The sequence below is a fragment of the Lontra canadensis genome, unplaced genomic scaffold, assembly GCF_010015895.1.
Source record: "Lontra canadensis isolate GAN:19392208 unplaced genomic scaffold, GSC_riverotter_1.0 scaffold13, whole genome shotgun sequence".
Taxonomy (NCBI): Eukaryota; Metazoa; Chordata; class Mammalia; order Carnivora; family Mustelidae; genus Lontra; species Lontra canadensis.
In genome coordinates, this window is record NW_022631007.1 from 28554674 (window position 1) to 28568940 (window position 14267).

Here is a 14267-nt window from a genome sequence, read left to right on the forward strand (position 1 = left end):
AAGTAGGTGACTTAAAATTCCAAACAGATTTTTTTTCAGTCCCTAATATGGTATATGTTAGGAACCCTGCAGAAAGAAGGATATGTATGTCATAGTGTTTGCCCTTAAGGAATTAATGTTAACCCTGGGAGTATATCATGAAATGTACAGAAAGAATTATAACTTAATGTTGAAGTATATTTTGATGTCAGAGGTATAAATAAGCACAATGAGGTAGAAGCCAGGGCTAGGAGGGATAATTTGGCTTATCAGAGAAATCTCTCTCTTTCTTTCAATCTCTCTCTCACATGCCACATGCACACACATTTTCATTCAATAGTCATTTATTAGGGACCTAACTTTTGTCACACACAGAGGTACACTGATGAACTAGCCAAGCAAGATGTCTGTTTTCATTCCAGAGAGAGAGAAAGAGAGAGTTCAGAATAGTGGAGGAGGTCTATAGGTGCACGGTTGGGGAGGTGGGCAAGGGGGCATATTGGACAGAGCGAGTATCATCAAAGCTCAGAAGTGACAAAAATAATCAGCTCCAGGGTGATGAGAGCCCACCTATATAAAAGACTTTGGTGGTTATAGAATATAAAGTTAGAAAGAGATGGTTTGGGGCCATTTTATGAAGAAGTTGAATTTTTATTCAAAAATTCTATTCTTCCGATGAGAGAGAATAAGAGAAAACATGACTGAGGTCATGGTGTAGATGAATTGGCATGGTGAATCACTCAACAAAAGCCTTTATTGAGCACTTACTGTGTGCCCAGCAGTGTTTTAGGTGCTAAGAATATAAGTGTGAGACAAACGTCCAAGTTCCTGGCCTGGAGGAATTCTCCTTTAGATGGGATGAGACAGTCCACCATTGGAGCTGGAGCGCAGTCTGGGGACTATTGCTACGATCCAGCAAGGGGACAGAAGGCCTCAATTCAGCTGGTTGTGGTGAGAAAGGAAAGGAGGGAATGGTGAGACTCCAATCACTGGAAAGAGAATTCAAAGGGGGAAAATGAGATAAGATTTAGTGATATACGGAATACAAGACTTCTGGAAAAGGTAGTTGCAATGACTTGTTCCCTAGTTTCAGCATTCATTTGGCTGGCAAATGCCTGCCAATTCCTATGATACCAAGAGGTTGGAGTCTAAAGACTGGGGCTACTACTACAGTCTGATCCATCTGTCTGATCCAAAATTAGTCTCCTCCAAATGGCATCATTCCTTCCAATGATGTTCTCTGTCTCCTCCTTGGAAAGCGGGCAAAGTGAATGCATGTGCACACACTGTCCCCACTCAGAAGTAGAAAGTAGAACCGCTGTTCAAACCGCTGTTTGGAACCTCCATCTGTGCTGATTGGAGGTGCCTGTAGGACATTTCACTTTCAGCACCCCTTCGGATCACCCCCACCTGCCTTGGGTGCCTCCTTCTGCTTTAAACAGTTCTTCTCTTAGAAATGGATGGAGGTTTGAAGTGGTGAGTGAATAAGGTAAGGTTTGAAGCACTAAGACTTTGTTGAGGTTTCTGTACTTTACACAAAAAATACTTGAAACAAGCAATAAAAAACAATTCCTAAAGAAATGCTCTTTTTATGGTGGATTTTAGGCAAGCAAAGGGCTTTCTGATATTCAGTGAATGCCATTATGATGGTGGCCACCTAATCAACTACACATAAAAAGTCAGCCTCTGTGCTCCTCCATGTTAAGGGAAGTGGAAGGAAAAGTTCACATACACAGTTCACACCAAGTGCAATGCTGAAGAAAGCTATTAGGAAGCCACAGCTTGCCAAATACAATCCAGTTTCAATCTCCCACCCCATTTCCTGGGATTTAAAGCTCTTCTCCTCTACCCACCCACACAGCTGGTGCTCAGGCACTCTTTGCCCTGTGGCATCTCTTGAATCGGTTAGGTTCCTTTCTGTTCTGACAGTGCAGTAGTCCCTCCCCCACCCTTAGCTTCCATTTTGCTTTCAGCTGTTTCAGTTTACCTGAGGTCAACCATGGTCATGCAGAGATCTTTCTTCTGATGTGTCACCAGAAAGTCACAGGTATCCTAATACTATGTTATAATACCTATGGCTTTCACCTCACTTCATCTCATCACATAGATATTTTATTATCTCACATTAGCAAAAGAAAGCTGAGTATAGTACAATGAGGTATTTTGAAAGACCGCCCACATTCACATAATTTTTATTACAGTATACTGTAATTATTTTATTTCATTATTAGTTACTGTGTTTGATCTCTTACTGTCTCTAATTTATAAATTAAACTTTATCATAAATATGTATGTATAGGAAAAGCCACAGTATGTATTGGGGTTTGGTACCATCTGTGGTTTCAAGCATCCACTGGAGGTCTCGGAATGTATACCCTGTGAAAAAAGGGAGACTACTGTATCTCAGTTGGGCATTGGAAGTTTCCAGAAGGTGCAACCAATCTGAAGGTGAGCAGCATCTCTCTTAAGATGTATTGACCTTTCTTAGCTACACAAATTTGGGTTTGTCCTATCCAGTGAACAGTGGATTCAGATCTGATTGTGTTCCTTACTTAGATTACTCTGTAGCAGGGAAGGATGTTGTAAGCTGCTGAATCAAGTTCTGTTCATGGCTGAATGATGCAGAAAATCTGGATTCTTAATATGACTTTCCAAACCAATAAGCAAGGAATTTCTGATGCTTGCAGCATGTGCATTGTATGTGAAAGAACAGTCCCGCAGAACAAAATGGAAAGTGTGCCTGTCCCTCCTGGCCCTCTCTGCATGAATATTTGCATTTTACCTCAAATGCATCTGAGATTCGGTGTTTGTCTCTTAATCTGACAGCACCTAACAGAGCCCGTGGCTGCCTCTCAATTGCCTTCTATTAATCAACTAAAGGTAAATTACATTCTAAAATATCCCCTTATCCTTCCACAGAACTTCCGTTTCTTCATCTGCCCTAACACTGTCCTTGATTTTGAGCTTGCTTTATTTTCCTACAGCTTCTGAACCTGGATAATCATCACCTCCACAGGCCCATGTGATCCCTCTTGCTAAATCTTTTTATGTGTTCTCTCCCCTTTTCTCTCTAATCTTCCCAAATCGCCACTCCCAGTTCCACGGGGGCATACAATACTCTTTCTCACATGAGGGAAACATGAAACCCAGCTAATCAGCTCCACTGGCCCCAGTTTTGTGGGGATTCAAATTGACTGTTACCAACCCCTGTGTGAAGTAGGTTAACCCTTTTAGACTGTCCTTGCCACTCTCTGCTTACCCACATCCCCTCCCATCCCTTCCTCTCCCCCATCCTCATTTAGCAGTGCCTGACCCTTGCAGAAAATCTCATCTCTTCTGAAGTTCTTCGCTTTATCTCTCTGTATCTTACCAGTGAATTCTTAAACTGAGTTGAAAGCCTTCCTCTTCCTTTTAGCTTTTAGTCTGTCCCTCCATCATTTTGCCTTTAACTTGAAAGTACCTAGTAGACATTGTTGGTATAAAAATCATTATTCATAGCAGCTCTGTTATCATCTTATAGACTGTTGAAAATATGCCATCTCAGTCCCCAGGAAGCCTCGCTACAAAGAGCAAGTTACAGCAAGACACAGTAAGACAGAACATAGTTAAACTTCCCTCACAAATGCATGCCTGTTGAAGCCCTGGGGATATGATTCAGAGACTGGGTCACCAAAACAAACAGAAACAGAAGACAACTCCACCAACAACTAAAACAACCAGGAAAGTATGTGACATTATTGAATGCAAAAGTATTTACTCGAGCTCATCTACCTTAGTTACTTTAAGAATATACCCATTTGGGACACCTGGGTGGCTCAGTGGGTTAAAGCCTCTGCCTTCGGCTCGGGTCATGATCCCAGGGTCCTGGGATGGAGCCCCGCATCAGGCTCTCTGCTCAGCAGGGAGCCTGCTTCCTTCCCGCTCGCCCCCACCCGCCTGCCTCTCTGTCTACTTGTGATCTCTATCTGTCAAATAAATACATAAAATCTTAAAAAAAAAAAAAAAGAATATACCCATTTCAGAAAAATCTACATTTACTTAACTGAAAGATAGAAATTAACACAAACACAAAAACAACTTCCAATGGTAGATATAGTGTTAGACCCTGACTAGTTTGCTAGGGCTGCAATAACAAAGTACCACGAACTGAATGACTTCATAGAAATTTATTGGCCCCCCCGATTTGGAGACTAGAAGTAAATAATCAAGGTGTCAGCAGGATTGGCCCCATCTGAGCCTGTGAGAGAAGGCTCTGTTCCAGGCTCCTTCCTTGGCTTATAGATGGGTGTCTTCTCCCTGTGCCCCTTCATTTCATCTACTCTAGATGCTTATTTCCATGTCCCAATTTCCCCTTCTTATAAGGACACCAGTCATATAAATAGTCTACCCTAATCACCTAATTTTAACTTAATTACCTCCATAAAGGCCCTATTTCTAAATAAGGTCTCATTCTGAAGTAATGGGGGTTAGGAATTCAGCCTATAAATTTTGAGTTCCCATGCTTCCGATTCAGGCTGGTTACCTTCTTTGCTGGCTACCCAAAGTAAGATAAAAATGTGGTGTCCTGCCTGGGGCAGGGAAGTCAAGTCAATCTCCACTTCCTGTGAGCCCACAAGGGATTGCAGCCTCTGTGCCAGGAAGTGCTGGACTCAAACTCAGTACCTGGATTGGGGATAGGTGACAGGCTCCCCACTCAGTCCTCACCAAATACGCCTGGTGCTGTCAGGCTAGTGGGGCTAGCCAGGGCCTTGCTCCTCCCTGAGATGCCACTGGCCTTCCACTAGTAGACCCCAGTCCTCCTGTCTCCCAACCTGAACACAGCCTGTTGGCACAGTGGATGGAGGGTAGGAGTGGGGAGGCAGCAGCTTAGAACCCATCCAGGGGATCTGGCGGGGGGTGTGTCAGTGGATGTGACAAAAGTGGGAATGAGCTTGAGCTGAGGCTTCTAGCTTCTGGCTCATGTTCTGTTGTCCCATGAGCTTTCATGCCCAAAGCACAAATTCAGAGATTAAAATTGTTAAGAATTACAAGACCCCAAACCACAGAACATTAAACACCAAGTGCAATGCCCTGCTGAGGACAGCACTCTGTGTGTCTTCATTGGCCACATGCCCACAAGCCCACCCTGTTCTTACCTGAACAATCTACCACTACAGAAGAAGAACTTTGGCAAACGACAGAGCACTTCTTTTATGGCAGAAGTGCTTGAAGCTGAACAGTAACTGCCTTGGTTTCTCCATCTGCACAATGGGTATAGTAATAACACTGGCTTCATAGGATCACGAAAAGGATGACCTCAGTCACTATGATCACTCCATAAATTTTAATAAAAGAAAAGCAGATCTTAATGTTGAACACGGATAGTGCCAAATAAGACAACAATGCTTTTAGTTGGACAACCACTTTGAATTTCCTCTTATATTTTCATAAGTGAAAAGGAAAATTCTCAAGAGCAGAATGCCAAAAGCCAGAAATAGTAAAACTTTTTACGAGCATATTTTTTTATGCTAACAAGCTGCTTTTTTATTTTTTTTTTTTTTGCATTTATTTTATTATCTGGGAGGCTGAATATATTTTTAGGTTAGCCATTTACTTTTTTTAAATCAAGGTTTCATTTAAATTCCAGTTAGTTAACATACAGTGTACTATTAGATTCAGATGTACAATTTAGTGATTCAACATTTCCATACGTCACCCGGTGCTCATCACAAGCAGAGCGCTCCTTAATCCCCGTCACCTACTTCACCCACTTCCCACCTACCTCCGCCTGGTAACCATCAGTTTCTTCTCTACAGTTAAGAGTCTGTTTCTTTGTTTGTCTTGTTCTCCCCCCTCCCCCTGCCCTTTATTCATTTGTTTTGTTTCCTAAATTCCACATATGAATGAAATCATACGTTATTTGTCTTTCCCTGACTGACTTTTTTCACTTAGCGTGGTAGCATATTTCATTGGAACCGGAGTATTCTGAGAATTTTATAAATTAAAAAATCATGTGGCCACCATGAAAGCAGAAACCTCTTATTTGTTTTGTTTAGCTCTGTATCACAGAACCAATTTACAGAAATTGTAATAATATTCCTCCCTTTTTCTTGAGTGGTTTTATTAAATTTTTTCCCCTGAATGATTAATACAGTGTTTATAAGGCATTCTTTTGTTTCTTTTATGAACTGTATTGCCTTTAACTATGAATAATTAAAAATATATAATTTATGTTCCTAGCTTTGTATTGGAACATCTCCTAAAAGGCTTTCAAGGATAATTTCTAAAAGAAAGTGGAGGCAAGGGTCTATGAATGTCTCAACTATATTACTTTGATAGATCATATGAGGATTCATCACACAGGGATGAGTTTAGAAGAGGCAAAACAAAGGAATCATTTCTTCAGAAAACCGGATATAAATAAGCAAATTCTTAGGTCAAGAAAAGGAAAATGAGGGGACATCTGAGCCCTCAGTTTGACTCCACTGTTCTGCATTGGCTTGGAACCTGCACTGTGTGGTATCAGTTACTCTACCAATCAACAATAGGAAGAGTTAGAAGCTTAATGAGAAAAAGTATAGCACCAGGAAAACAGGAAGTCTATGATGACTCTTAAAGGCTCTTGAGGAGAAGAGCCAGCCACAGAAGCTGGAATGAGAAAAGTTTGAAGTGTAAGAGATTCTGAGAGGTGATGATGAAGTCAGGAGAAACAGAATCAGGTGGTGGGAGTGATTGATGGCTGAGCAGGACAGCCAAACCAGTATCTGATCAGGCTTTTACTTAAATTCCACATCTCTAGATTAGGAGAATGGCTCATTGCCCAGGAGTGTAGGAATTGCCTACAATGTTTTTTAAAAAATCAATAGCTTTTCTGCTTTATGAAAATATTCACTCTTACATGTAGATATACTGGTTTGGAAAAGGAGGAACTGCAAAAAACAAGAGGCTGGCTTTCTGTTCCTCCTGTCACAGAATCAAATCATGTGCTCCCATCAAACAACAGGATACAATGAACTATTTAATGAGCTCACAAGGCTATGGTGGGGGGTGTCTTTTGCATTAGTGCTTGAGTGCCTGATTCAAATTCCCATTTTTCAAGTTCTATTGGTGCAAGCTCTTTAACCTCTTTCACCCACAAAGAAGGGTATGTAGTAATAGTACCTACCTCATTGTGGTGAAGGTTTAGTGTGTTAATGTATGTGAAATAGCACATAGTAATCATTCTTCAAATGTTATGTACTATGAGGAACATTCAAGGGAGCCATCGTTACTGTTGTATCAGAAATGGAAGCTAAGGGAAAATCTCAGGGTCATCACGTCTCCCCACTGCTGCCTCCAGATGGTGGCTCTCATCACCCTCTGTCAGTAACCTCTCCACCATGACACACAGTCTTTCCTTCCTCAACACTGGGGTGTCCCATTCTGACCTCTTCCTTACATTCGTTGTGACTTTGATGCCAGCAGGCTCCCCGTTTTCCTCTCTACCTCAAAGCCTTTAACTTCTGCACAGATGCCCTAACACTCTGGCCCACCATGGGTCATGGCTCATGAATGGGTCATGATCATCAATGTATCAATTATCAAAGGAAGTAGAATGGAACAGAGTAGATGAGTAGCAGCACATCGCATGAGGTAATGGTATTTTTAAAATGAAACTTTTGTTTCACACAAGTTATGTCTGTATTGCTGTGGATGCTGGGTTCCTCAACTTCCTCTGCTCCAAGGACCTTCTTCCACCTGTTCCCCCACTTCAGTGACCATGCCCACAACCACACCTTCTACCTGATCACTGCCAAGAAAGGATCCACCTCCAAAACTATTTCTATTTTCTATTATTTTCTAATATTTCTATATTTTCTATTTCTATTTCTATTATTATTTCTATTGTATAACCACTGCCCCTTCTGTTCTGCCATTTCTCCCATGTCTCTGTTTATTATTTTTAATTTTCTTCTTTTTTAACCCATATTTCTTGAGTCCAAACCTTCTGCTTCTCAGTATTCCTGCTATGACTGACTTAGCTCAGGGCATCAGTGTCTTTCTTCATGAGCAGTCGATTTAACCTCTCACATGGGCTCTTTGCTGCCTTCCATAACTACCCTCTTCAAGTCCCAAACCGGCCATGGCATTCCTAAACTTAAAAGTGTGTTCTGGTTCCCTTTTGTCTGAACTCATGAGTTTCTTCTCAGCAATACTCAATTCATACCACCTGAATTTACTTTCCTTAAGCAGAGTTCCTCTAACCAAACTCTTCATTTCCTCATCTCTTGCACGCATCCAAATATAGATCTGTCACAACTTCTTGTCCTGCCACAACCCTATTCTGGGGATCTACTCCATCACAGCCTCTGATGGAGCAGATCCATGTATGTATTTCACACCACAATCACAGCCTACCAGCCACGGGAAGGCCTTTAATTCAAAGGCAGAGTGCAGGGACTGGCCAGCATGCTATGACAAATGTGGCCAGATTCCTCTCTTAAGAAATTAGGCAACTCCTCCAAGGAAGTTGTGGGAGCTACACATGAAAGATCCTGCAAGTTGAAGCAAAAGAAACCAGTCCACAGAAAGAGAACAAAATAGGGACTAGCAAGCAGTCCCAGTGGCCAGTTCTCAGTTCCCAGGAGGCGTGGCCACACAGGAGAGCCTGTCCTTGGCTCCCCCTTCAGATCTTAATGCCCTTATACCCAGTCTAGTGCTTGCCTGAGTGACCTTCCATGGGACCTCTTTCTTCCATCCAAAAGAGCTTAGACTAGAACTTTCAGACTACCCAATACATGATTCTGTGCCTTTGCACACATTCTGTTCTTTCTGGAGGAAAGTTGCCTGTGTGGCAACTACCTACTTATCTTTTGGGAAAATAAATGCCCTTTTGTAGTCCGCAGCCCCTCAGGCCAGTCTGTACTTAAGTCCCTACTTAAGAACTTTGCTCATTCCCTGTTATCGTAACATCTTCTGCACTGTTTTGTAATTTTTTGTGTTTCTGTATCTGTTTCTGGACTCTCAGCCTCTTGAGGACATCTCCTGCTCATATTTTTATCTCCCTAATCTGGGAGTGAGTAGCAGATTCCATTGGTTATCCATACCGTCTACCCTGGAGGTCATTTACCTGAGAGAGTTCTCGTATTTTCTGACTGATTCTCTGTGTCTTCTTGCCTGACAGTGTTCCATGCAGGCCAGAGACCAGAAGATTAGTGCCCCAGGAGGGACCCTGCATTAGGGAGGAATGGGAGTTGGTGGGTGAATACCTCTGTTTCCTGCCCTCAGTGGGTCCACTGTGTTCTCCACAGTCACTGAGAAGGGCTCCTGTGAAACTGAGCCCCTTCCCTGTCTCATTTCCTCACTCCTTCATTGTGTCTTCTACAATCACCTCCCAAACAAACTACTTGCATCGAAATAAATACATGTCTCAGGGATTACTTGTGGGTGAATCCAATCTAAGAAGGGAGACAAGGCACACAGTACTCAACAGATAGTGAATGAACAGCTGAAGCCTTCAGCTCCTCACCTCTCTTCCTGTTGGCACAGGATTTCAAGAGATGACCCTACCCCTTTACCCCAGTTCAGTCTTCTTCTAGACAGTCTCCATGGTCATGCACATTTACCTTATCAGCTTATCAGCACCCCAACCTCCTTGGTCACTGGTCATTCAGAAACGCCTACCTTGACTGTCTTGAAGGACTAAGACAGCCCCAGTCTCCCTCCAGTCCTGCTCCTGGGGAGATAAGTACTCCTGAGGAAAGTCTCCTATTATTGGCTGGTTGAGGCCATTTCACATCATTTTCAGCTCTCAGTACAGCTTTAAAATTCTTTTATTGTCCCCGATCATTTCCTTTAACAACTACTACTGAGACTATGTCCACCTTTCCCCAGAGTGTCCACTCCCATCTTCATTCTCTCACTTGCCCTCCCAGTGTTGGCATCCTTAAGTGAGTGAAGTTACCAAGTTGCAGCATTTTCTAGAAGAGCTCAGTTTCCAGAATCACAGTGAGGCCTGTGTGATAGCCCACTAGGGTGGGATACAAGCTGAAGACGTGCCAAGTACAGTGCTGTGCACAGGACAGTATATGATTGGTAAAGGACTGTCAACCTGTCAGAATGGTCTGGACGGGCCAGAGAAAGATGGTGCTGTGAGGATACTGAAATGAAAGGACAACACTTGAGGAAGTACAATTATTCCCCCCATTTTTATATATGAAGAAACTAAGGCACAGAGAGGTGAAGTAACTTGTCCAAGGTGACATTGCTGGTACATGGTAGAGACAGGATTTGGACCCATAGTGTCTGGCTCAGAGACCATGAACTTGACTATTATATGACACACTATTATATGACACTATATGACACATATAGACTTTTGGACACAAAAATTATTGGTAAATGAAAAGTCAGCACAATAGCATCCATCAGCTGCCTCCCAAGACTGGGATGCTTATAATTCATATCAATTCAATCAATAATACAGATGAAACAACTCAGATGATGGCTGTCTCAGGTCCCTTCCAATGCTAAGATTTATTTTTTTCCATCTTGGTATAGACAGGAAAAACCTAATTTCTAGATTATACTAGAAACCCATCTAGATTATACTTAAAATTTTTACTGATGTGGGTGATCGAAGTCAGGGAGGGGAGCCTGTGCAAGAACTGGCACATTCAATGTCACACAGTCTCCAATGCCACACTTTCAGGGAATACCAGTAACACCATTTTCATACCTGACTAATCTCTCTGCCAACTATGCCAGATTTTCAGATTTGCAAACTGTCACTTGGAATGTACAGGAGGTAGCAGATTGTTTGTCCTTTACCACTAAGATGAAGGCACTGATTAGAAACTATCTCAGGCCAGGATTTGGGTCTGCTGCTACATATATTAAGGATTAGCTCATTAGTGCTAACTCTGGCTCAGAGGCTCACTGGTGCATTTTCTCTGTGTGGCTTGGGTGCAGCTTCTGTCCTACAGACTGCTGCCCTGTTCTAGATGCCTAGTGCTCAGGCACATTTTAAAATATAAAGGAGTAAGCACTGTATGGTAAACTCTTAGTGGAGATGGATCCTACCAGGGGGTCAGATGTACATCCACAAGAACCCTCCTTTCCTATCCTTTCCTTTTTTTTCCTTTTTTTCCCTTTCTCTTCCTTCCCTTCCTTTCCTTTTTTTCTTTTCTTTTCGTTCCCTTTCTTTCTTTCTCTCAAGATTTTATTTATTTATTTGACAGAGAGAGAGAGGGAGAGCACAAGCAAGGGGAGCAACAGACAGAGGGAGAGGGAGAAGCAGGCTCCCCTCTGAGCAGGGGATAGCCCCATATGGGGCTCTATCCCAGAACCCTGGGATCACGACCTGAGCTGAAGGCAGATGCTTAACTGACTGTGACACTCAGGTGTCCCCACAGGACCATCTTCATTGAATTTACCAAGAAGGTTAAGAGGTCTTTGATCTTTGGCCATTTTAGAGTGGGAATTACTCAACCTGTCCCTGATAAAGCCTTGTGGGAGTGCTAGGGAATACAGTCCAGAAAAGATTACCTCAAAATTGTAGGCAGAGTATATTGAAAAGAAAAAAAAAAAAAAGAAGAAAGAAAGAAAGAAAGAAAGAACGAACAATGAACTCAGGCATGGATCACACCTTGTTTTAGCTGTTCTTTCAAAACTCATTCCCAAAGGTGGAGGAGGACAGAGGCTGCTTGGAGACTCCTGCTGGTTTATTTACCCCTGCCTCCCTCCTCCTTTCGCAGAGAGGCTTCCAGTTTGGGACACTGGCCTCTCTGCCTTGGAGGCAACCATGCAGGTAGTCATTCTCAGCTGTGGGACCCTGCAGGATACCCTCCCCTCATGACTACAGAGCTTTCATGAGTCTTCTGGGTACTGGGTGCTGCATAACTGTTTGGTGACTTGATCCAGGTGTGCACGTGGGCTGTGGGGGTGACTTTGAAGGAACTCTAGCTCACAGGCATGCCAGATGGATGGCATGGAACGATCTCGTTTACTCCTCGGTGGGCCTCTGGATATACCACACCCCACTTGTCTTATGAGAGAAAGTGAGAGGCAGAAGGTGATTGGCTTCAGTTTGCACAGTTCATGGCCTACAGAGGCTCCACGCCCCCATTTGGTCTGCAAGGTATTAACAGAAAAGATTAGGTGTTCTTTCCTGAAGGAGCAGAGGGATGGAAACCTGGCTCAGGGCCACTGGGCAAGTGACGGCACACATCCAGGTTTGCTTTGGGAGCGGACAAAATGGGACATCTTTTTTGCCATTATTTATCTGAGAAACGATCATTTTGAAATGTCATTTTGAAATGGTCCCGGGCCAGAGCTTAGTCCAGTTTTGCCTTCAAGCCCAGGCCCGGCCGGTTGCGGGGCTGGAGGAGGAGGATGCGGACCAGGAAGAGTGGGATGCAATGCCATTCCGGGTGCAGGACTGGCCCATCCGCCGGCCTTCTCGGGACTAACGAAACGCAGCCACCATATAAATACGGTCGCCTTAGCTGCTCACCCCTTCCTGCCCCCAGTTTTGCCCCTTCCTTCTCTGCCATAACCACCCCCGTCCCCGCTCTGCGGGTCTGATCTCTTTGGCTCAGGGGACACTCACCCTGCCACGGGACCGACTCGCGGGTAAGCGCGGTCACCGCGCCCTCGGCGAAGCTCCGTGGCGCCCCCAGCAGAAGCAGCAGAGATAGCGACCTCAGCAACAGCATCGCTAACCACTGGACTCGCCGGGCGCCCAGGGTGATGGTCGCGGGGAGCCAACGCCAAAGCTCGAGCGCGGGGCCGCGGCGCTGGAGGCGGGACCGCAGCCCGCTCGGTGATCCACGCCTCCCGGGAACTCGCCACCCCAGCCTCCTGCAGGCCCACTCTGTCGTCCCTGTCGCCACAGTGTGCGGACACTCGGGGCTCTGGGCTGGAGACAGTTAAGTTGCGGAGTTTTTTCCCCGCCCTACTCACTCCAGCTTGGAGAAGGAGGAGGAAGAGGCGGTGGACCATCAGCCTGTCCCAGAAACTCCTGCCTTTGGGGTGGGGAGAGAGGAGGGGTGAGCGGAGTTGCCCGTTGTAAGCTCCTCCCGCTTCCTGTCCCCTCTCTCCTTCCTGGGGGAGGCCGAGAGGAGTTGGGGGTGAGCAAGTTGAGAATCTCTGGAACAGAAGTCTGACATCCGGGTTCGCAAACCACCCGGATTCTGGTAAACACTGCAGGGTTGGCGCAAAGCAGTCTAGAGCAAACCAAGCTACTCTCTGAACCCAGGGGCTTTGGGAGTACTCTGGACCTCCCCTCCTCTGGAATGTGGACCATGGAGATTCGTGGGGTGCACCAGGATCCTCCCTCAAAGTACCCGAACGTTCTAACATTAGTTGAGCTCCTTTTCTTTTTTAAATGCCGTCTCCCCACTTTCCATCTCCTGGGATCCCCCTAACCCAGCAAAATAGCTGGGTTAACCTACATTACAGCTGTTATCCCACTTAATAGCTGAGAAAAGCGGTGGGGAAAGGCAAAATCATTTGTTCTAGGTCTAGTAAAACTTACTCAAGTTAAGTAGGAAACAAGTTAAGTAGGAAAAGACTAGAATGTAGTTCTTCTAACTGTAGTCTCCCCCACTTTTTATTTTATTTTATACGTTTTCAGTGTTCCAGCATTCATTGTTTTTGCACCACACCCAGCGTTCCATGTAATATGTGCCCTCCATAATACCCATCACCAGACTCACCCCCCCGCTCCCCTCCAAAACCCTCAGTTTGTTTCTCAGAGTCCACAGTCTCTCATGGTTTGTCTCCCCTCCAATTTCCCCCAAATCACCAGCAGAACACTAGAAACATTTAATATTCATGAGAACAAGCTAACATAAGACCTTTTCTAAATAGTCATTAAGACATGAGAGGGGGGAAGGGAGCTTAAAGAAGAAGAAGAGGAAGAAGAAGAAGAAGAAGGAGGAGGAGGAGGAGGAGAAGGAGGAGGAGGGGGAAGAGGAGGGGAGGGGAGGGGAGGGGAGGAGGAGGAGGAGGAGGAGGAGGAGGAGGAGGAGGAGGAGGAGGAGGAGGAGAAGGAGGAGAAGGAGAAGGAGAAGGAGAAGGAGAGGAAGAAGAAGAAGAAGAAGAAGAAGAAGAAGAAGAAGAAGAAGAAGAAGAAGAAGAAGAAGAAGAAGAAGAAGAGGAAGAAGAAGAAGAAGAAGAAAAAGAAAGAAGAAGAAGAAAGAAGAAGAAGAAGAAGAAGAAGAAGAAGAAGAAGAAGAAGAAGAAAAGAAGAAGAAGGGATCTTGAAGGACCTTTCTCGGATGCTTATTGGCTAAGATCAAACCAACATTTCTGAGTTAACAGTGTCT

General features: G+C 44.3%; 1 protein-coding gene across 2 annotated transcripts in view; it reads right to left on the reverse strand.

Annotated features, from left to right (window-relative positions):
* The window catches only part of PLA2R1 (phospholipase A2 receptor 1), a 112660-nt gene extending 99730 nt beyond the window's left edge, over window positions 1-12930 (reverse strand). For both annotated transcript variants that reach the window (XM_032857921.1, XM_032857920.1), the window contains exon 1: window positions 12548-12930. In XM_032857921.1, the coding sequence (XP_032713812.1) occupies window positions 12548-12653 (106 nt within the window). In that variant the 5' untranslated portion in view covers window positions 12654-12930. The remainder of the gene's footprint in view (window positions 1-12547) is intronic.
* Between the last annotated feature and the right edge of the window lie 1337 nt (window positions 12931-14267).